Raw genomic sequence first — 22,002 nt, forward strand, 5'->3', positions numbered from 1 at the left:
CAGGTTACAAGGGTGGCAAATCCGTCAGGCGTTTGAGCAGGCCCAGAGCGAGCTGGCTGCCTATAGAGGCTGGAGCAGACACAGTCTGAACCAGGGGCTGGTGCCATATTTTCTGTCAAAGTCAAGTGCTTGTTAAACGCTGGGGAAAACACAGAGCAGCAAGGACCAGATCCTTACACCAGGTTTCGTCTACATTGCAGGCTTCTTGCTCAAGAAGCCTTTTGCACAAGAGTTTTTGCACAAAAACATCTTGCTCAAGAGCGCATCCACACCTCAAAGCACATCACAAAAGCCATATGCGGCCACTGCATGGACGCTCTTGCACAAGAAAGCTCTGATGGCCATGTACAAAATGGCCATCAGAGCATCTGTGCTTTTTCCCTCTGAAGCGGCCACACTTGCCTTCTTGCACAATAGCTATAGCACTAAAAGCAGTTGTGCCTCAGAAAAGGACGTTTACCTACAGTGGAAAAAGCTCTCTGTTCTGCCATTTAACTGCCCATTTAATTGTGCAAGAGCTCATGTGAGGTGTGGACACTCCGCAGGTTTTTGCGCAAAAACCTTGTAGTATAGACGCAGCCCAGGAGTCTGGGCCAGCCACAAAGAGGCCACTTAGGCTAGGTCTACAGTACAGAGTTTTTGCGCAAAAGGTGCGTGTGGAAGGGCAAGAGGGGGTTTTGCGCAAAAAGAGGCAATCGAACAAAGCACAGGTGCTCTGGTGGCCATTCTGTCTATAGCAATCAGAGTGTCCTTTCAGTCTGGACACTCTCTTGTGCAAAAGCTTTTGTAGTGTGGATGTGCTCTTGCGCAAGAAGCCTGTAGTGTAGATATAGCCTCAGATTCATCCACCTCCAGCCCCACCGACTATGATGTTATGTTACTGCGAGAAGCTGCTGATCTCCCATCCGTGCACTTTGAAGTGCAGAGGAGTCACCCAACCTGCCGCTGTAAGGCCATTGCCAATTTCATGTCTCAATGCCGATGTAGCATGTTACAGAGCAAGGCACTGTGCACGCTCACCCTTCGAGACTTTATATTTGTTCTTTTTTGGTCAATTACTGTCTTTTATCTGAAATAACTGTCTCTTAGGCTGAGAAACACAGAGCTGCTGTCTGCATAGGGGAAAACACAGCACTGGAGACATAGCAATGCAAGAAGGGCTTCATTTGACAGCTCCATGAAGAATTGCTCCATTGACAGCCAAGACCTTTGGAGCAGCATCTGGGACAGCTCCGAGTCTACCCTGCATCAAGTGACAGAAATTCCAGCAGGGACATTGATTCCACCTGATGCAGTTGGAGATTTCACTACTCAGGACTTCTCCGTAAAGAACCTACAATAGGATTTGTATTGCTGAGTTTCCAAAGGGGTTTTACAGACGCTAATTCACGTAGAAACAGGTCCCTGTTTCTCCAGGTAGGGTCATCATGGTTTTGCCACCTGATTTTCCATCTGAGGGAACATTTTACCTTCCTGGAGCTATCTTCCAGGGGTTCCTATTTAGCTCAGGTCTCCCCACCCAACGCCTACGTATGCGCTCAGCTTCCCACCACGTCATTAGAGACGAGGGCCAAGGCCAGGTGCCTTTCAGCTCTGAGTTACTGCCTCTCCCCAGTGATGGGAAAGGGTGGGAAGACAGCAGGAGACAACGTCCCACCTCCCTGCTGGCTCCAAAAGCAGCAGCCTTACAGGAAGGGGACAAGGGGTAACTGGGTAGGATGCTAGGAGCACCCATGGGAACAGAACGAGGCAGAGCCAAGATGGTTGGGGTGAAAGCTGCTGTAGGTTTTGACAGCAGGATTTGTAGCCAAGATTTTCTTCACCAAAAAACAGACCTTCAACATGTGAGAGACTCTATGCACGAGCAGCAATTGAAGGCTGTTATCCTCTCTGCCAGGGGTTCATAAATTGTGCTGGTAGTGAGACAACCGGGTGGGGAGAGTTGGAGAAATTGTGTAATGGTGTCTTTTTGTTGTTGCTATTTTATGTATTGCATTTTCATACCAGAGGCTGAAAACTCTGTGGGAACTTGTTATATAAAAGACGTCTGTTCATTTCCTTCAGGCTGTGCCAATGAGAACAGAGAGACTCATGTGCAGGGCCCTCCCCTCCACTTGTCAGACAATGTGGGTTCAGTTGCCCAGCAACTGTCCAGCCTGGCTGTCCAGACTGGGGTGGGGAGGGGGAGTCGACTGTATACATCACACTATCACTGTATATGGACAAAACAGAGACACATGGACAGATGGCTACAGACAGGCGGAGGTAAGAGCACACAAAGCACAGCTCTGGCGGAGGGGTATACAGGCAGGTAGTGGATGCTCTGGCTGCTCTTGAAGGGAACATGTGGCAAATGGTGATTGCTTTGGCAGGGGCTAAGGGGGCAGCCTGTGGTCACTCCAGCAGGGGGTACAGGGCAGCCAGTGGTCACTCCAGCAGGGGGTACAGGGCAGCCAGTGATCACTCTGGCAGGGGGTACAGGGCAGCCAGTGTTCACTCCAGCAGGGGGTACAGGGCAGCCTGTGGTCATTCCGGCAGGGGGTACAGGGCAGCCAGTGATCACTCCAGCAGGGGGTACAGGGCAGCCAGTGATCACTCCGGCAGGGGGTACAGGGCAGCCAGTGATCACTCCGGCAGGGGGTACAGGGCAGCCAGTGGTCTCTCCGGCAGGGGGTACAGGGCAGCCAGTGGTCACTCCGGCAGGGGGTACAGGGCAGCCAGTGGTCTCTCCGGCAGGGGGTACAGGGCAGCCAGTGGTCACTCCGGCAGGGGGTACAGGGCAGCCAGTGGTCACTCCGGCAGGGGGTACAGGGCAGCCAGTGGTCACTCCGGCAGGGGGTACAGGGCAGCCAGTGGTCACTCCGGCAGGGGGTACAGGGCAGCCAGTGGTCTCTCCGGCAGGGGGTACAGGGCAGCCAGTGGTCACTCCGGCAGGGGGTACAGGGCAGCCAGTGGTCACTCCGGCAGGGGGTACAGGGCAGCCAGTGGTCACTCCGGCAGGGGGTACAGGGCAGCCAGTGGTCTCTCCGGCAGGGGGTACAGGGCAGCCTGTGTTCACTCCAGCAGGGGGTACAGGGCAGTTGGAAGTAGCTACAGCACATACACCATCCTGACCCCTGCCAGCTCCCAGGTCATGCCAAATGCTCTCTTACCACTAATGGGGGCCCCGAAGACGGTCGCGACTCCAACAGCAGCAGCTGCCACTAGCATCTCGTTCTGCTTTGTTTTGTTCTGTAACGGAGGAACAGGCAGAGCAGGGCAGTTTGTGGGGCCGGCAGGGACCAGTCAATACATGCACCCCTGGGGAGAAGGGATCAGGGCATATGACCCTCTTTCACCAGCCAGCTGCTGCCCCATGCCTTACCTCGTACTCCCCACTGACAGATGTTCGGATCTTTCCTAAATATGCTGCGATCATGCTGGAGAGGTGCACAAAGGGACCCTGAGGAGAGGAGGCGATGGACACTCAGTTCACAAGAAGAGCAGAGACTGTCTCTTCACTCGAGAAATACCCAACCCTGCCACAGCCAAACAGACCCAGCTGTAACCTGCAGACTTGAGTGTGAGACCGGGAGGTGGCGCCAGCTGGTCACTTGACTGGCTTTGGATGAGACTGTGGGCTGGAAAGCCTCTGAGATCAGCCTCAGTCAGGAGACGGCCAGCACAGTCCACCCACGGCTGCACAGCTCTGCATTCAATTCACCAGCCCCATGTACCTCTCCTGAGGAGCCAGGTCTAGAACCCTGGTCCTTCCAGTCCAAAAGGCTCAGAGCCCTGTCCAGAAGCACTGTGCTTGCTGCATTCCACCCACTAGGCAGCACCATTGCTTGCAATGTGTGACAGGAGAACCTGGGCTGCTGCAATGGATTTTGGTTTAGGAGCCATGATGGGGCCCCTGCAGCCAGAGGGAAAACATCATTCGAGTTTCTACGACTAGGAGAGACTCATTTTATTTCATTTTCATTTTCCATGGGAGGCTGGGAGGCTGCAGGTCAGCTGGCCTCACATCTGAGCCACTCACCAAACCCCCAGGCCCAGCCATTTTCAAGTTATCCACGTGCTTACTCGGAGTTTCAGATCCCTTGGAAAAACCAGCTGTCAGACAGCAAGCCAGTCCCCTCTTAAGTGCTCCTGCCCTCTCTGCTGCGGGCTGAGTCCTGCCCGCTCGCTGCTACTGCTGATTTGGCTGATTTGCTCTCCATGGCATGCTGCTCGGAGTGGAGGGGCTCTGAGTGTGCTACAAACACCCATTCTCTGAGCCAGCACGGCCCTGGGGCTCGTCGCACGTGTGGCAGGAGAGCCCCGTCTCTCACTGGACTGGGAATCCGGTGAGGTGCCCTGACTTAGCCACGCCCTCCGATACCAGGCAGCAAAACATCAGCTCCAGTGCCTCCAGCTGGGGCGCAAGAGCATCGCCCACTGACATCATGGACTCGCACCAGCGCTGGATCTGGCCTCCTGCTTGGGACACTCAGCACCTTTGGACTCATCTCCCACCCCAGCTTTGGAGGAGCCCGGAGCAGGGGGCTCTCCCTCAGTCTCCTCCCCGAAGGCCTCCACCTGGTCCCTCAGGAGGAATGATCCTTGAGAGCAGGGCAGAGACACTAGCACTGAAACGCAGCCTCGAACTCATCCTGCCCTGAGGCCGAGCGGGGGCACTTACGACTTTGCCAAGGAACACGGTGCTCCCGCACGCCAGCGTGCACGTCAGACCCACCACCTTGGCTCCAAAGTTTTTGATGGCCAGGTACTCCTCCAGCATGACTCCAGTAAGAATGGTCTTGAGCTCTGGGATGCCGGAGCCTGGAGAAACACCAACAAGCACGTGCAATTCGGAGAGCAGCGTCTGGCTCCAGGTCTGGGGTGCGCAGGTATCTCCACCCAGGAACGCAGCATGGACAAGGGCAGGGAGAGCTGCAATTCACACCAGATGCCACTAGATCCGAGGTCACCAGCCAGTAGGTCAGGATTTACTGGGAGTTTGGCCAAGGAGCTGTCAAAGGCAGCACTTCAGCTGCCCCACCCCCACGGCTGCGCATATCCTGCCCTTTGCCTTGAAGCTGCCCCCACCCCCGAAGCCTCCTCTTGTGGTAGAGAGCAGGGAAGGGAGAGGAGGGCCCTGGGGTCAGGGTGCCCCCCCTCCCATCCTGTATCCTATCTCCACAGAAGGGGGGGGAGGCACAACAGGGCTTGGGATGGAGGGAGTTTGCTGGCTGCTTTTGGGAGTGGTGCAGGGCCAGGGCAGGGGGAGCCTGCCTTAGCCTGTCCCACCATCCAGGAGCTGCCTGAGGTAAGCAGTGCCCAGCTGGAGCCAGCTCTGAACCCCTGCCCCATTCATGAACCCTCTCCTGTGCCCCAAGCTCCTGCCCTAACCCTGAGCCCCCTGGACCCAAACTCCCTTACGGGGCCTGAACCCCTCCTGCACCCCAACTGCCTCCCCCAAGCTCAGCTCAGAGCCCCTCTCACACTCCAAAGACTAGAGCCTGCACCCCCACCCTCTGCCCCTGCCCGGTGAAAGGGAGGGGGGACGGAGTGAGCAGGGGCGGGGCCTCGGAGAAGGGGCAGGAAGGAGGCGGGGCCAGGGTGTTTGGGTCTGAGGTAGATCCTGGATTGCACTTGAATTCAAAGTGATCTTGTGCTTAATAAGGCTGAACACCCCTGCACTAGATCTTCCAAAGCAGAGCGGCGCTGCCAGAGTCTTCCACATTCACTGGGTGCCAGAGCTGACAGGCCTTTGTGCACACCAGACATTTAGCCCCAGTGAAAGGCTCCCACTGGTCAGCCCTGGAGACCGGAGTCCTCTGTGCAGCCCCCACGCCAATAGAACCTGGGCAGCAGCAGCACAAACTTTCCATCTGCAGCCCGGCCAAGGCATTTCAGTGCATCTGAGAGGAGGAGGCCCTTCCGGTCTTGACCCATCTGCAGGGATGGCCACTTAGTGCTGCCCATGGTGCGATTTGTGCAATGTGCAGAAGGTCTCCAGCTCTCTCCACCTAACAGGCCACTTCGGAGACAGACCTTTAGTCAGCCCCCCAGCCCTACTGCTCAGTTCTCACAGGGTGCATTCTGCCGACCCCCCCAAAGTGGCGGCTGCCAGCTGGGTGCACTATCCCATCGGGAGGTTGGTCAGCATGAGCCCATGGTGCAAGAGAAGGGTCACCCCTCAAGCACTCGATATCAGGTGAAGGGGCAATAGCCTGGGACCTGACTCCGGAAGAGGCACCGAGCTTGCAAGAAGGGGCAAAGGGACAGTGCTTATCAATGAGATGGCTCGTCTGTGACTGTCTCAGAGAGTGTATCAGACTCACCTCCGGAGTGTGGAGTGATGCTCTGAGAGAAGCCAGTGGAGAAGGCTGACAGGGCAATTGGGTACATTGTCCAGGACAAGTACTTCAGCAGTAAGTGATCCCCAAGCTCTCGGTAAAGCCACTTGTGTGCTAGAAAATGAGTCCAGCAGAGGTGCTGTAAGGCATCAAAAGGCAGCAGTGGTCTAGCAAAGGCAATATCCTGCCTCCCTCCACAACACAGCAGATCAGGTGTGCGTCTTCTCTGTCGCCCACACACAACACACTGGAACAGCACAACAGTCCAGTTGTTCCAGTGGTCCACCATTCCAGACCAGACCAATGGCCTGCCTATTCTGGAATCCAGCCTCCTGCTGCACCATAACAGACCATTGGGCCAGCTAGTGCCGGTCACGCTTTCCAGCAGCGACTGACAGAAGATCTTACACTCACCCATATGTCTAATCATATATATAGTAGCCCAGTGTCTGTGACTCTGTAACGCTGAAATGCCGGCTGTTCCCTCTGGGCGGCGCTGTTGCCTCCCGCCATGACGCTCGGCTGACTTCTGCGCCACTCAGCCAGGAGCAAGTGGCTGTTTGGGCTCTCCCGGCTGAGCAGCGCAGAAGTCAGCCGAGCGCCACGGCGGGAGGAGAAGGGGGGCGGGGCGGTGACATGCAGCGTGACAGCGACTCCAGGCCCCGCCCCCTGGCTGTGAATGTCACCACCCCACCCTTCTTCTCCCGCCGTGGCGCTCGGCTGACTTCTGCGCCGCTCAGCTGGGCTGCCGCATGGGAGCAAGTGGCGCAAGCGACCGTTTGGGCTCCGCATGCTCCATGCAGCTCGGGGAGCGCAGAGCCCAAACGGCCATTTGGGTTCCGCAGTCCCCCAAGTGATAGGGGGAGGAGAAGAGAAAGAAAGAGACAGAGAGAGAGGCAGGAGGAGGAGGAGAGCTGAGAGAGAGGGTGGGGGAGGCAGTAGGATTTAGAGAGAGAGAGAGAGAGACGGAGCGAGAGACCAGAGGCTCAGGAGAGAAGACCAACATGGAGGAGAGACTTGAAAATCCCGTCTTATGACGGGCTAATTGGCTAGTTGTACAAAAGAAAAGGAGATTCTTCCTGACCCCCATCGCACAATCTTCTTATGCCCTGAAGCATGAGGATTGATTTTTATCCCAGCTAGTGTAAAGTTCACATTCCATTCTAACTTATATGTAGCCACTCCAGTAGTGAATTGTACTAAGTTGTTTGGTCCACCAACATGGCAATGAGTTCCACAGGTTTATTATTCAGCACCTAACCCTTTCATTCTGTGACAGCCCTTCCTGCCTCCAACTCTGTGTTCACTGGACACTGCCCTACATAAAAAATGACACCAGAACAAAGTGGGGAGCTTGGAATATGACATTCAGGGGAAAGGAAGAAGGACCAACAAAGAGTGTGCTAGAAACAGGTCTCTAGGATGAGTGGGAATGCAGCCAACGTGCTCTACGGTTTTTGTGTTAAATCAATGTCAGTGGCCCCAGAAAGTCTCTAGAAATACATTGTCTATGGGAGGGGGGCATCCTTCATGGGAACCTTCCTAGTGCCCTTTCTTGGGACAACGTTCCACTCTCCTCTCTGAAACCCAAATCCCGCTTCCGCAGCTCTAGGTAGGGACCCACTCTCCCCAGCTGCTGCCTTTCAGAAACCAGACTGGTGTCTACATTACGGGGGTTTCCGGGATACCGGATACCCAAAGTATACCAGAAAAACTCTGCTGTGTCCAGGAAACACATCTGCTCTTCCGCTTTTTTCCACGAGGAAGAAGGGCTCTTCCGAAAAAGGGGGCTTTTCCAATATTTGCCCCAGTGTAGGCAGGCCAAATTTCAGAAAAGGCTCTTCCGAAAAAACTATCGGGAAAAGATACGCAAATTGCATACCTTCTTCCGATAGATCCCTGTAGTGTAGACACAGCCAGAAAGCTTCACAGCCCCTGCAGCTGAAGTGAACAAGTCACCATCTTGAGTCCCTTGCACGCAAGAGTTGCTGGAATCCAGGCCAGAGAGGCTCCGAAATTTAGCCTGGGATCTCGCTCCCACTCCTTGTCAGCTCCTTCCCATGGAAGAAAGAGAACAGCCTGGATTTCTAGCTCCACCTAGAGCAGCTTCCTTGGGGAGGCTAAAAGCCTAGTTTAAATTGCTGTGCCCCCATGGGTGGATCCCAGGACACAAAGGAGCTGCTAGGACGCTGTCGGCTACATTGTGAACTCCACTAGGTGTCAATATAGCCTAAGTTTTTCCCTGGCCAGGGACTCCGGCTGTGGGTGTGTTACCTGTCAGTGGCTGGCTCTGCTGCACATCTCTCAATGGAGCATGAGCTGGAACAGGGCCATTCAACACTGCGTCCCATCCAGACTGCAGCACAGAACAGAGGGGCTGCTGGTCCCATCCTTGGGGGAGGAGGGGAGGGTAGCTTGCTCCAGGCCCTGCAGTGAGTCAGTGGCCGGAACAGAATCTGGTGCTTTTGATTCTTAGCTCAGGGCCTTCCCGTCCCCACTCAAACCCTTTCCCCAAGCTTACGCTGTTGGTTCAGACACTGAGACTGCTCTGAATTCTGCTTCCAATGCAACTGCCTGCATCCAGGCCAGGAGCGTCTCCTCCCGTTATGTTGCAGAGTCCCGCAGAACGGCCCACCCGCTCCTAGGACAGGCCATTGCCTGGGGCCTCCTGCATGCAGGGACTAGGAGGAGAGCCAAGGGAATTCACTCAGCGTTCAGGTGCCCCCAGCTGCAGGACAGGCACCCCGTGGCGCAATACGAGTCCTGGGAGCCAGGAGCTCCTGAGTGCTAATCCCATCTCGGATACTGCCTCCTCCAAGGGCACTGGGCAAGTCCCTACTCCCTGCCTCAGTTTCCCCAGGTGGATAATCATTCTGGCTACTCACTGCAGTGACCAAGGTGCTTAGTAGCACTCAGCTGAGGGGAAGCGAACTGGCCAATAGTTACCATTCAATAGCCTGGAGACGGTGAAATCCATAGCGAAACTGATCAGCGCCATAATCACCCCAAGGAAAAAGAGGAAGTACCAGTCATCGCCGACACGGAACAGCAGGCGCTTCACGCACTCCAGGCAGCCTGCAGGAGGCACCGGGGGAGTCAGACACACGCTGCTGAGGCCACGTTACAACAGCTAAATCCCATTAGGCAGGCGTGCGATTGTTACACGGTAACGCGGTCCTTTCCCCGAAGGACGTGTGGCTAACCCAGACACAGGACTGGCCCCAGATTTCCTCCTGCCTGGGCTCTTGGGGAAGATCTGGGGGGAGCTCTTTCTCAGCCCCCTTGCCAAGCGAGTGGAGCAGGATCTGGCACCTGACCAGAACCAGGGGCTAGTTCTGCGCTCCACAGAGGAGCAGGTTCCCAGCTTTGGGGGAAGCACAAGGACACTTTTCAACCAGCTTGGTCATTAAACCGTCCCCTGAGGGGCCGCTTCGTTAAGGCTGGAATATTCCACCCCTTTGTGCCAAGAGTCATTATTAGACCAGCGAATACCAGTGAGACCCACCCCGCAGATGGTTTTCTTCTTTCCCAGCTCCCTACGGAGGCAAATGTCCAGGGGAAGGTGGGAACACGACACAGATGGATGTTATGAAATATAGGTGAGCTACGGCCAGGTCAAAGCCAGGGCAGAGCTTTGGGGCAGCCCTTTGAACCTGAGCCCAATGGCTTTGCCAGAGGCACAGCAGAACTGCAGACAGCCGAGCAGGGCTACATGTGGGGAACGTGGCGCAGGGATCAGCAGAGGAAGGGCCATTAGCCTGCTGGGGCCTAGCTTTTGTAGCAATGATCCAGCTTGGAGATGCCTGTGGTGCCACCCCCGAAGGGTCTAGGTAACACCCCGGCGGGCCTGCTGGCAGAGGGGATGCCGCTCATGCACTGCCAGCTGGACGAGGTGACCCAGGAGAGGCTGTCGACAGCTCTGCCAGCCGCACTGGAGTCTGAGCATCTCGGCTCTCACCTCGGACTGTCCGGCGTGTTCGGGGCCAGGGCTTCCAGCTTTCTCCTAGTACCAGAATCCGCTCTGCCTCCTCCTCAGCAGCCGCTCGAGGCACCCTCCGCCCCCTGCGGGACCCTTCAGCTGCCATGGCCCGCGATGCTTCTGGCCGGCCCCTGTGCAAATGGACACAGCTGACTGGTAAGAGGAGCCAGGCTCCACTGCATCCCTGTGCAGGGATCTGTGCTGAAGAGGGGCCCATGGTACAAAGGGCAGAGCTGACAGCCCCTCCAGGGCCCATTTCACTAACAGCAGCCACACCGCTTTGGCCAGGGCTGTCCTGGTCTGCACATGTGGCACGGCTGAGAATCCAGTTGCTTCAACTAACTCACTCCACGGGGGACACCAGCTCTGCTCACGCCCCTCCCTGTTCTCCAAGCGTGTCTGCTCTCCCCACCCAGCCTTGCCTCTGGTGTGGCAAAAGCCTTCTCTGGCCCTCCACATGGCTGCCAACTCACTGACTCTCCCTCTCAGGTTACATCACGTGGGAGACACCTGTGGCCCTGCCATGATCTCTTGAGTCTCTGGGGCTTGCGGCTGCTCAGGCAAGTTTCGAATTCAGACTATTGCGGGAGAGGGAAGGGAGCTGGCCCTGTCGGGTGGGCTATTCAGCTCTGCTGCATGCTGGGAAGCAGTTGATAGGAAAGGTCCTGTGCCAGGTAAATCCGCCTGGCGCTAATGACAGCTGTTTGCATCCAGCTGGCGATCCCGGTGGTGACTGAGTGGACGACCTTGAGTTGCTACTGGAGCGAGACCCAATAACCGTGCAAACTCGACTGGAATAAATGCTCCCCCCCCCCCCTTATGCAGCAGCCCATGAGATCACAGGGCAGCCATGTGTTGTTCCCAGGAAGCCTAAAAGGTCGAGTGTAGGGCAGGAGATTGTGAGAAAAGCCTGGCTCAGATCAGAGCTGGGTTTTGTCACCTGGACACGGCGGCAGCAGGAGCCCAAGGGAGGTCCCATGGCAAAGGGACACACTTCCCTCGAAGCGCCTGCCCCTGGCTACCAGGGGATGGGGCTTGGAGCCAAAGTTCCACTCATTTCTGGGGACATGACAATAAAACCAGCCTTGCTGATGTGTCCAGAGGGGCTCGCCCCTCAGGCCCCAGCCATGCTACTGGAGGAAATCATCACCCCCTCTCGCTTCCCCCCACCCATGCAGAGCCCTCTTGAAATTAACGCAGCGTCAGGCAACACTAAATGTGAGCTGGGGCCACAAAATCTGTCCCCTCAGCGAACCTTTCTGACTAAAGCGACGAGGAGTCCTGTGGCACTTGGAGCAAAACCATCCTGCTTCAGGCTGCGTTCGGGGAGGACCTAGGCCTTGTATCTGCCAAACTGGGGTCACCTATTTCAGATCCCTAAAGCTTCAGCCACTGTATTTCACAGCCCAGAGGCAGCCCCTGGGAGGACTTGCCCCAGCAACAGGGCAGTAGCAGAGAAGCCTCAGCATGTGGGATGTACAACATGCGTCATAGACGGGCCTTCCCCACTGCCGGGCCACCTGCCAGCCAGGCACACAGCTGCCGGAGCGGGGGGGCGGCAGTCTCGAGGATGAATATGGGGTTCTTGGCCAGTGGGATGGTGGCTGGTGCGGGGCTTCGCCAGGCATGGTGAGGGAGCAGAGAGGGTTAAAGTGAGAGCTGACTGACGCTGTCCATTGAAATGGGTTTTTCTGACTGTTACTAAATGGGAATTTACAAACGAAAGCTTCTGTGCTCATCAAAAACATTTGCCAAAAACCTGAAATCTGATTTTTGTTGTTTGTTTCCTACAACCACAAAACTAAAATTTTGGCTTTTGGGGCTGCTGAAAGCTGAGGATTTGTTTCCCATTTTAGGCCCTATAAGGAATGTTTTAAAACAAAATAGGAAACATTTTGCAGTTTTGACAAAATTCTTCACAAAGAAGATGCTATTTCCCAATCAGCTGTAGCAACAGGCGGTTGGGGAGGGGGGTGTCTCATCGGGTCTGGCTGCACAGAGAGTCTGCAGGCACGTCTATACTATGCAGAAGATTGTTACTGCCACAGTCCATCTTCCTGCCACATCGAACTCAGAGGGTGCCCCCATTGGTGCCAGTCCTCCTGCTCCTCGTGAGGAGTAAGGGAAACCAATGAGAGCAGTTGCTCCCATCAGCCTCCTGCTGTGGACAGGCCGGACACCTGAAGTAAGATACATTGACTCCAGCTATGCAATTTATGTAGCTGGAGTTGCGTATTTTACTTCGACTTTCCACTGCAGTGTAAGGCCAGAGGGAGTCCCATATGGAAGTTACAGTGTCTCCCAGCCAATTCGCCATGTCCGTGACTCCTGTCACGCACCGACTCCTCTCTGAACCTGGCCCTCTCTCTTCAAGCTTTTCCTCGCTGGTCTGGACCACTGCATTTTTCATGGTTCATCCATGGCTCGTTCACACCCTAAGGAGAAGTGGCTGTTGGGTGGGCAGGGACAAGGAACCGGCGCACGTCACCCCAGGCAGACCATACTGTACCCAGGGCACTGGAGCAGTGTGCACAGTGGGGATGCTGAGAGCCATTGGACCAAACTGTAAACCCATCTCAACCCAGGAGGTACGCTAACCTCCTCCCCAGTTCCAGCACTTCTACCTCAACAGCGAGGAGAACAGTGTCCTGCGGAGCTAGGAGCCAGCTTTCAGCACTGCTGTGTCCTCCAAGTCAGTCCTGCAGGGGAGTTAGGGGCGCACCAGCAGGGTGGCCGAGGAAATGCAGGATTCTGTTGCAGGAACTCAGAATAGATCCCCTGCATTCTGCCTGGTGCATCTCAGTGCACTTCCATGTGGTAGCACTTTCTGATTCAGCAGATTCAGTGCTGGCATGTGCTGTGCTCCTTTTTGGGCAAGATAGGGGCAAAGGAGGCTGTCTGGCAGCTTTGTTGGCCAGATTCTGGCTCAGCCTTGTTGTAAGTTTGCACTTTATAGACTAACAAAACATCTCTAAACATTGTCTATAAACATCTCTAACAAAACATCGTCTATAAACATTGTCAGTCTACAAAGTGCTACCAGACCATTTGTTGGGGTTTTTGTACAGCCTAACTCGACTACCCCTGAAGCTGTTGTAGGTGTGTGCTCCTTGAGCGCTTATGTTAAAACCTCCTGATATGCCTGGGCATTTTGCCCCTTTGAGAGCTCCTGCACCAGGCTCTTGGCAAATTCAGACATTGCGGCATTGATAAAACTCACTTCGCCTGTCAAGGTTTTCTTCACAACCAGGACAGCAAGAGACTTACTGGTTTTTGTTGGTTGTAATGAAAGCTGAGATGCTCGTATAGAAGAAAGCACCTTGCTAACCAGAGCTGGGTTAGTTACTAGGCACAATCTGACCCTGTTCAAGCTGGCAGGGGGGTAATTCCCAGGTCGCTAGTTATGCCATTTTTCCTGCAGTTTTGTTCCACCCACTGGAGTGGAATCCCCAGGCCTGTGCCAGACTCTAGCTCAGAGCCTCTTTGACTTGTGTCAATCACTCACATGCAGAGGAACCTCAGTGTTGCTCTCCCAAGAGGAAGGGAATCAGCAGAGAACAAACCATGGAAAACCTATGAGTCTGACTTTTCGTGCCTACTTCCTGGAATGGAGGCCAGGTCTACACTTACCCCGAGATCATGCTCTGGAGATCAAGCTTCTGGGGTTTGATTTAGCAGGTATAGTAAGGACCCACTAAAGGGACTACGGATGGTGCCCTCATTGACCCCCGTACTCCATGGAGTCATGAGGAATAAGGGGAGTCGACGGGAGAGTTTCTCCCATCAACCTCCCGCAGTGGGGACGCCGCAGAAATGCGATTTCATTCTGGTAGCTGGAGTCGTGTATCTTAGGTCGACTTTCTCTAGTAGCGTAGACTTGGCCTAACAAGAAACCCGCAGTCTGGTAACAGGGCCACCGGGGGCTCATTGTGGGCATGGCTGTGGCTCCAGCCGCAAAGGCGCCCCCCGCTGATTGCATGGCCAGCATGCCGGGCTCAGAGACTGAGGTGCAGAGAAAAGAGCCTGAGATTCTAAGGGGCAGACATTGTTAACATTCCATTAAGTCACTGGGGTGACCTCAGTTTGCCCCGGCTGCAGCGCTGGCCCCAGGCCAGCATCTTGAAACCACAGACTCGGAGCATGTCTGCACCGGAGCTGGCAGGAAGCGTCCCAGATTGAGGTGTCTGGCTAAAAGCCGAGGGTAGGTGCGGCAGTCAGGGCTAGCCCCCCTGAACACAGGCCTGGGAGTTCAGAGGGGCTCATACAGCCCTGAGCCTGTCCTAGCCCATCCCTTCCCTGGTCACCCTGAGCAGTAGTGCCAGGGTGAGAGTGCTCAGAGGAGCCCTGCTCTGCGCACTATAGGACTCACCTGCCTGCTTGATCTCAGGACAGCTGCTGCCTTAGGAGTTGTGCAGGAAAGTGCCTCCCAGCCTCTGTGCTTGCACTGGCCAGGTATCACTGCACCAATCCCTGTCCCTCCCCCCCGCCCCACCCAGGCACCTGTCTCTCACAGCACAGGGAGGGTTTACACTGCCTATTCAGAACGTCCTTGACAAGCCAGGCGGAACCTGGGGCCGGAGTCACAGGAGGGGCAAGGGAGCTCAGGGATTTAGCAACGGCCTGGTTTTCCATCTCTGAGCACCGCTTCGTTGGAACCAAACTGCAGATGAGGAAAGGACGAGTGTGATGAATTTCCCATTTCAAACGTTTTGGGGCAGGTGGGAGTAGGAGGGAAAGTTTTGAAATTTTCCAAATGAAAAGTTTTTCGGGTGAAACTGACTTTTCATTTCAAAAAGTTATTTTCTAATTTAAAACATGAAGAAGAAAAAAAGTTTAAAAAAGACCCAAGTCAAAACAAAATAATTGAAATCCATTTTTTTCCACTAGACCCGCTAATTCGAACCCCGGAAGATCGACTGCAGCAGCTTTGATCTTCTCTGTAACGTAGATAAGCCCTTGGTAATGTGGACCATGGCCTCCCCCCTCACCTGACTCCAGCCCCAGTTGGGTATTTTGCAGCGTAACTCAGATAGCAATGTATTCAGCAGCCCTGCTGTGACAGGTGCTCATGCAATAGCAGTTCTGCCACAGAGACACAGCTCCACTCCCCTAGCTCAGGCTCCATTCTCAGGGAGATTTTTGCTGAATTCAAGATTTATTAAAGAACTGATCTGGAGCAATGAGAAAGCAGGGGAGCCACGGGGCTCAGCACCTGTGAAAGTCAGGCCTTCAGGGTTTCACATCAGGCTTCCAAAAACTGAGCCAGAAATAAGTGACTCTTTTTGAACATATTGGCCCTTAAGCCCCCCGTGCCTCAGTTTCCCCACAATGCTAACCTGCCCCGTGAGTTGCAAGGCTTCACTCAGGCATTGCCAGATGCTTTGGGCTTGCTCTAGAGTGCAAGTTATAACATATTACACCTGAACCTGCCTCTTCCCCAGTGCTGTTAGCCTAAAACACGCCAAGAATCTAGCCCTGTCCTTGTCCACTCAGCATGTCTTTCCTCAGCTAGTGCTTAACGCATGGGTTCATGGCCCCTTCCCACTCCTTCATTCGGGCTCGATGGGAGGGGGGTTCCTCAGGGGCCTTGGCATCCTGGGGTCATGTGCAGAAGGGTCACGAGTCACTCCTGGCTTCTCCCCACTTCCTCCCAGCATTCTGGGCTCATTAAGCTCAGCGTGGCAGTTTGGGTGGCAAGGCAGGCTGGACAGGGCAGGTTTCCCATGGAGCAGGGGGAGGACCCACAGCACTGCACCCTAATAAGAGGGTGCTGATTGACTGGGGGGTGCCACCCCGCACAAACAGAGGCCTGCCGCTCAGCCCTTCACAACTGCTAGCAGCTTTCTCCACAGCCAGGTGGCACCCCAGGGAGGGCTGTGAGATCCGGACACCCGGCAAGCCCCGAAGGGGGCCCAAGATTAACTCCGACATGGTGTCAGCGCTGGGCCCCGCCAGGGCCTGCAGTGCAGTGAGGCTCTAGGCACCATACAGCTAAGGCTGGCTCTGGGCCCAGCAGTTTGTGTCCAGAGCCTAAGGTGATGGAAGTTCCCCCTAGGCCACCCAGACCCTTTAAACTGCAGCCTGAGCTCTGCATGGCTGAGGGCTGGAAGGGCCCAGCACCATAGTCCAGGTAGCGCTTCAGCTGGTTGCCCACAGCCCCCATTTCTTCTAGGGAGCAACCCCTCTGCACCCCATGGGGCCCCACAAACATGTTTGGCCACTGGGCCCACTAAAGGCAAATCCCAGCGAAGGGCTAGGCCTGTGCACAGATGTGGCTCCTCACCTCAAAAAAGAGATTTTGGCCTTGGAAAGGGTTCAGAAAAGGGCAACTAAAATGATTAAGGATTTGGAACAGGTCCCATATGACGAGAGGTTAAAGCGACTGGGACTTTTCAGTTTAGAGAAGAGGAGACTGAGGGGGGATATGATAGAGGTCTAGAAAATCAGGAGTGGGGTGGAGAGGGCCGATAAAGAAAAGTTATTTATTAGTTCCCTAAATAGAAGAACTAGAGGACACCAAATGAAATTAATGGGCAGCAGGTTTAAAACTAATAAAAGGAAGTTCTTCTTCACACAGCGTGTAGTCAACCTGTGGAACTCCTTGCCAGAGGAGGCTGTGAAGGCTAGGACTATAATAGAGTTTAAAGAGAAGCTAGATAATTTCTTGGAGGTTAGGTCTATAAAAGGCTATTAGCCAGGGGATAGAAATGGTGTCCCTGGCCTCTGTTTGTCAGAGGCTGGAGATGGCTGGCACAAGACAAATCACTTGATCATTGTCTTCGGTCCACCCTCTCTGGGGCACCTGGCGCTGGCCACTGTCGGCAGACAGGCTACTGGGCTAGATGGGCCTTTGGTCTGACCCAGTACGGCCATTCTTATGTTCTTATGTACGGAGTTCATGTGGCTTGTCTGGATGTGCCACTGTGGCACCCAAGTTATTAATAAATATCTTATAAACCTCGACCTTTTCCCTCTGCTGCCATGTCTCCTCCCCTTGCTCCATCAGCTCCCCTGGTGCCTGCTGCCCCCCAACCCCTCACCCTCCTCTGCTGTCCTGACTCCTGCCCTTCTCACTGCCCTCAGCCCTCCTGAGACCTGCCCCCCTCCACCAGCCCTTCTCTCCCCCCTGTGCCCACTCCTCCAATAGCCCCACTCTGATCATGTGAGCTACCCCTCCTCATCCCCTCTCTTAAAACCTTAAAACCTTCCTCTCCACACCTGCCCTGCCTCTCTCCTCTGGTGCTGGTCCCTCCCCTGCAGCTGCTGCCCTTCTGCTTCACCCCCCGAATCCCCTGGCACCTGCACCTTCCCTTACCCCTGTTCCCTTCTGGTGCCTCCCCTTCCCTCACTGCTGCTGCCCCCTTTGTCCTCTTTTTCCCTGATGCCCACCCCCTCACCACCCTCTGCCCCCCGATGCCCCAGTGCCCTCACAGATGCCTTGCTCCATCCCCACTTTCCTCAGGCCCACCCCTTCTTTCAAGCCTTCTCCCAGCACCTCCTCCATTATCTGTCCTGGCACAGAAGTTAAAATGACTGGTCTGTAGTTTCCTGGGTTGTTCTCATTTCCCTTTTTATAGATGGGCACTAGATTTGCCCTTTTCCAGTCTTTTGGAATCTTTCCCATCTTCCATGATTTGTCAAAGGTGATAGCTAAAGGCTCAGATACCTCCTCTATCAGCTCCTTTAGTATTTTAGGATGTATTTCATCAGTCCCCGGCTACTTGCAGGCATCTAACTTTTCTACGTGATTTTTAACTTGTTTTTTTAAATTTTATCTTCTAAACCTACCCCAGTCCCACTAGCATTCACTATGTTAGGCATTCCTTCAGCATCAGGTTTCTTGGGCTGTGTCCAGACTCCATGGCTCCGTCGACGGAGGCATGTAGATTAGCCAGCTCGGAAGAGGGAAATGAAGCCGCGATTAAAATAATCGCGGCTTCATTTAAATTTAAATGGCTGCCCCGATCTGCCGATCAGCTGTTTGTCGGCAGATCGGGAGAGTCTGGACGCGATGCCCCGACAAAGAAGCCTTTCTTCATCGACACAGGTAAGCCTCGTGAAACCAGGTTTACCTGTGTCGATGAAGAAAGGCTTCTTTGTCGGGGCATCGCGTCCAGACTCTCCCGATCTGCCGACAAACAGCTGATCGGCAGATCGGGGCAGCCATTTAAATTTAAATGAAGCCGCGATTATTTTAATCGCGGCTTCATTTCCCTCTTCCGAGCTGGCTAATCTACATGCCTCCGTCGACGGAGGCATGGAGTCTGGACACAGCCTTGGTGAAGATCAAAACAAAGAAGTCATAAAACACCTCTGCCATTTCCAAATTTCCTGTTACTCCTCACTGAGCAGTGGGCCTACCTTGTCCTGGGTCTTCCTCTTGCTTCTAATAGACTTATGGAAAATCTTCTTGTTATCCTTTAAGTCTGTAGCTAGTCTGAGCTCATTTTGTGCCTTTGCCTTTCTAATCTTGCCCCTGCATTCCTGTATTGTTTGCTCATATTCATCCTTTGTAATTTGTCCTAATTTCCACTTTTTATATGACTCCTTTTTGATTTTTAGATCATGCAAGATCTCCTGGTTAAGTCAAGGCGGCCTTTTGCCGTACTTGCTATCTTTCTTACACAGCAGAATAGTTTGCTTTTGGGCCCTTAATAATGTCCCTTTGGAAAACTGCCAACTCTCTTCAGTTGTTTTTCCCCTTAGTCTTGCTTCTCTCTGAGCTTACCAAAATCTGCCTTCCTGAAATCCATTGTCTCTATTTTGCTGTTCTCCCTCCTACCATTCCTTAGAATCATGAACTCTGATTTCATGATCACTTTCACCCAAGCTGCCTTCCACTTCCAAATTCTGAACCAGCTCCTCCCTGTTTGTTAAGATCAAATCTAGAACAACTTCTCCCTGGTAGCTTTTTCAACCTTCTGAAATAAAAAGTTGTCTCCAGTGCAGTCCAAGAACATATTGGATAGTCTGTGCCCCACTGTGTTAGTTTCCCAACAGATGTCTGGATAGTTGAAGTCCCCCATCACCACCAAATCCTGCACTTTGGATGATTTTGTTAGTTGTTTAAAAAAAGCCTGATCCACCTCTTCTACCTGGGTAGGTAGTCTGTAGTAGACCCCTAGTATGACATCACCCTTGTTTTTTACCCCTTTTAACCGAACCCAGAGACTCTCAACACAGCTGGTTCTTACATCCATCTCCACCTCAGTCCAAGTGTGTACATTTTTAATATATAAGGCAATACCTCTTCCCTTTTGTCCCCGCCTATCCTTCCTGAGTAAGCTGTACCTTCTATACCAATATTCCAGTCGTGTGTATTATCCCACCAAGTTTCTGTGATACCAACGATATCATAGTTGTGTTTATTTATTAGCACTTCAAGTTCTTCCTTATTATTACCCATGCTTCTTGCATTTGCAGATAGGCATCTAAGGGTACGTCTAGACTACCGGGTTTTGTCGACAGAAGTTTTGTCGACAGTATCTGTCGACAAAACTTCTGTCGACAAAGAGCGTCCAGACACATTGAGTTCTTTCGACAAAGCAAGCTGCTTTGTCGACAGAACCCTGTAGTCTAGATGCAACCCTACCGGCAATAACACCTTCTGTCGACAGAACTCTGTCGACAGAAGGTGTTATACCTCGTAAAATGAGGTATACCAGCGTCAACAAAACTGCTGAGTTCTGTCGACGTTATGTTGACAGAACTCAGCGGTAGTGTAGGCGCTGGTATAGTTTTGTTGACAAAAGTCCACTTTTGTCGACAAAACTCAGTAGTCTAGACACACCCTAAGATACCAATTTGATCTTGCCTCCCAGTTCTGCCTTGTCCCTCCTTTTTCTCTGCTATTATAGCCCACGCTCTCTCTCATTTCCGACCCATCTCCCAGGTTTCCATGTTCTTTACTTATCTGTGGGCTTTGGTCACCTGCCCCCATTGAACCTAGTTTAAAGCTCTCCTTGCTAGATTAGCCAGTCTGCCTCCAAATACTCTCTTCCCCTTCCTCAAAAGGTGAACCCCATCCCTGCTTAGCAGTCCTTCCTGGAATAGCATCCCAGGGTCGGGGAAGCCAAAGCCCTCCTGGGGACACCATTTTCACAGCCACCTGTCTCTGCCTGGACCCCTACCTTAGACAGGAAGGACTGAAGAGAATACCACCTGCGCTCCAAACTCCTTCACCCGTACTCCCAGAGCCCTGTAGTCACTCTTGATTTGCTCAGTGTCACACCTTGTAGTATCACTAGTGCCCACATAGATGAGTAGCATGGGGTAGAATCATAGAACACTAAAACTGGAAGGGACCTCGAGAGGTCATTGAGTCCAGTCCCCTGCCCTCATGGCAGGACAAAATACTGTCTAGACCATCCCTGATAGACATTTATCTAACCTGCTCTTAAATATCTCCAGAGATGGGGATTCCACAACCTCCCTGGGCAATTTATTCCAGTGTCTGACCACCCTGACAGTTAGGAACTTTTTCCTAATGTCCAACCTAAACCTCCCTTGCTGCAGTTTAAGCCCATTGCTGCTTGTTCTATCCTCAGAGGTCAAGATGATGTGGAGGCAGGAAAAAGGGAATAAGGGAATTTGTGTGCAGCCATCTTAGTCTTGTTAGCAAGAGAGCAAGGGCTAAGTCTGTGGCCTGACAACGCGAGATCTGTAATAAGATGCTGCCTTCACGTCTCATCTCCATACTTCGGCAGGGACCTTGAGATAAGGAGCATCTGGGTGGAACTAAATAACTGTTAGCCATTGGTGTTTGTAATGGGAAGGAGATTAATTGTTATTATATCTAATGGACAGTATATAAACTGCTTCATAATTACTTGTATTTGAAGCTCTTGGGGGAAGGGATAGCTCAGTGATTTGAGCATTGGCCTGCTAAACCCAGGGTTGTGAGCTCAATCCTTGCAGAGGCTATTTGGGGCAAAAATTCATCAGGGATGGTACTTGGTCCTGCTGTGAAGGCAGGGGACTGGACTTGATGACCTTGCAAGGTCCCTTTCAGCTCTAGGAGATTGGCAATCTCCATTAATTTATAAATTTTATTTTTATCTGCCTCAGAGATAAAAGATAAAAGCCCTCCTCCCCCCATCCGAACCAGTTTTCCCTTGCTGCAGCTCGTAATAAAACTGCCTCTGGCTATTTGCTGCTTACAAACTCAGAGTGAGGACAATGTTTTCTTCCACAATATAAATAAATTTTATATAAATATAAATTTATTTAAATATAAATATACATTTATATATTTATATAAATATAAATTTTACCAGGTATCCCCTATTCAGCATAGACAAATATGGTTGCCCTACCCGAGATACCATAGGCACTTAGTGAGATTTTTAAAAGTGCCTAAATAAAGAAGTGGGCTGTACCCACGAAAGCTCATGACACCATCTCCATGTTTTGTTCATCTTTAACGTGCTGCTAGACTATTGGTTGTTTTTAAGTAATGCAGGTGCCTAACACACACAGGTCCCTGAATACGTTTGCAAACTTGGCATTTGCTGCACAAGTCCCAGGAGATTCAAGCTCCTAATGGGACTTCAGCTCCTAAATTACTTTATCCCCCTGACCTCCATGCTTACCTGGTTCCCTAAGGCTGCTGGCAAAAAATGGCTGCTAGCCAAAAGAACTAGGGGAAGCAATGCTCAACCGCTTCCCTGTTCTTATTCCTGCACTCACTCTTAAAGGGGA

General features: G+C 53.0%; 1 protein-coding gene across 3 annotated transcripts in view; it reads right to left on the minus strand.

Moving 5' to 3' along the window:
• CLCNKA (chloride voltage-gated channel Ka) overlaps window positions 1-14,779 on the minus strand; it is a 28,875-nt gene extending 14,096 nt beyond the window's left edge. The window contains exons 1-7 of one of the 3 annotated variants that reach the window (XM_075906340.2): window positions 14,672-14,779; window positions 10,282-10,433; window positions 9,270-9,398; window positions 6,309-6,437; window positions 4,664-4,803; window positions 3,365-3,442; window positions 3,153-3,231 (exon numbers count right to left, since the gene is read on the minus strand). In XM_075906340.2, coding sequence (XP_075762455.2) covers window positions 3,153-3,231; window positions 3,365-3,442; window positions 4,664-4,803; window positions 6,309-6,437; window positions 9,270-9,398; window positions 10,282-10,408 — 682 coding nt within the window. In that variant the 5' untranslated portion in view covers window positions 10,409-10,433; window positions 14,672-14,779. Of the gene's footprint in view, window positions 1-3,152; window positions 3,232-3,364; window positions 3,443-4,663; window positions 4,915-6,308; window positions 6,438-8,205; window positions 8,344-9,269; window positions 9,399-10,281; window positions 10,434-14,671 lie in introns of those variants that run through there. The other 2 variants (XM_089773084.1, XM_089773085.1) reach the window with 2 other exon arrangements.
• Window positions 14,780-22,002: the final 7,223 nt, after the last annotated feature.

The sequence above is a fragment of the Pelodiscus sinensis genome, chromosome 24, assembly GCF_052426305.1.
Source record: "Pelodiscus sinensis isolate ZL-2025 chromosome 24, ASM5242630v1, whole genome shotgun sequence".
Classification (NCBI taxonomy): Eukaryota; Metazoa; Chordata; order Testudines; family Trionychidae; genus Pelodiscus; species Pelodiscus sinensis.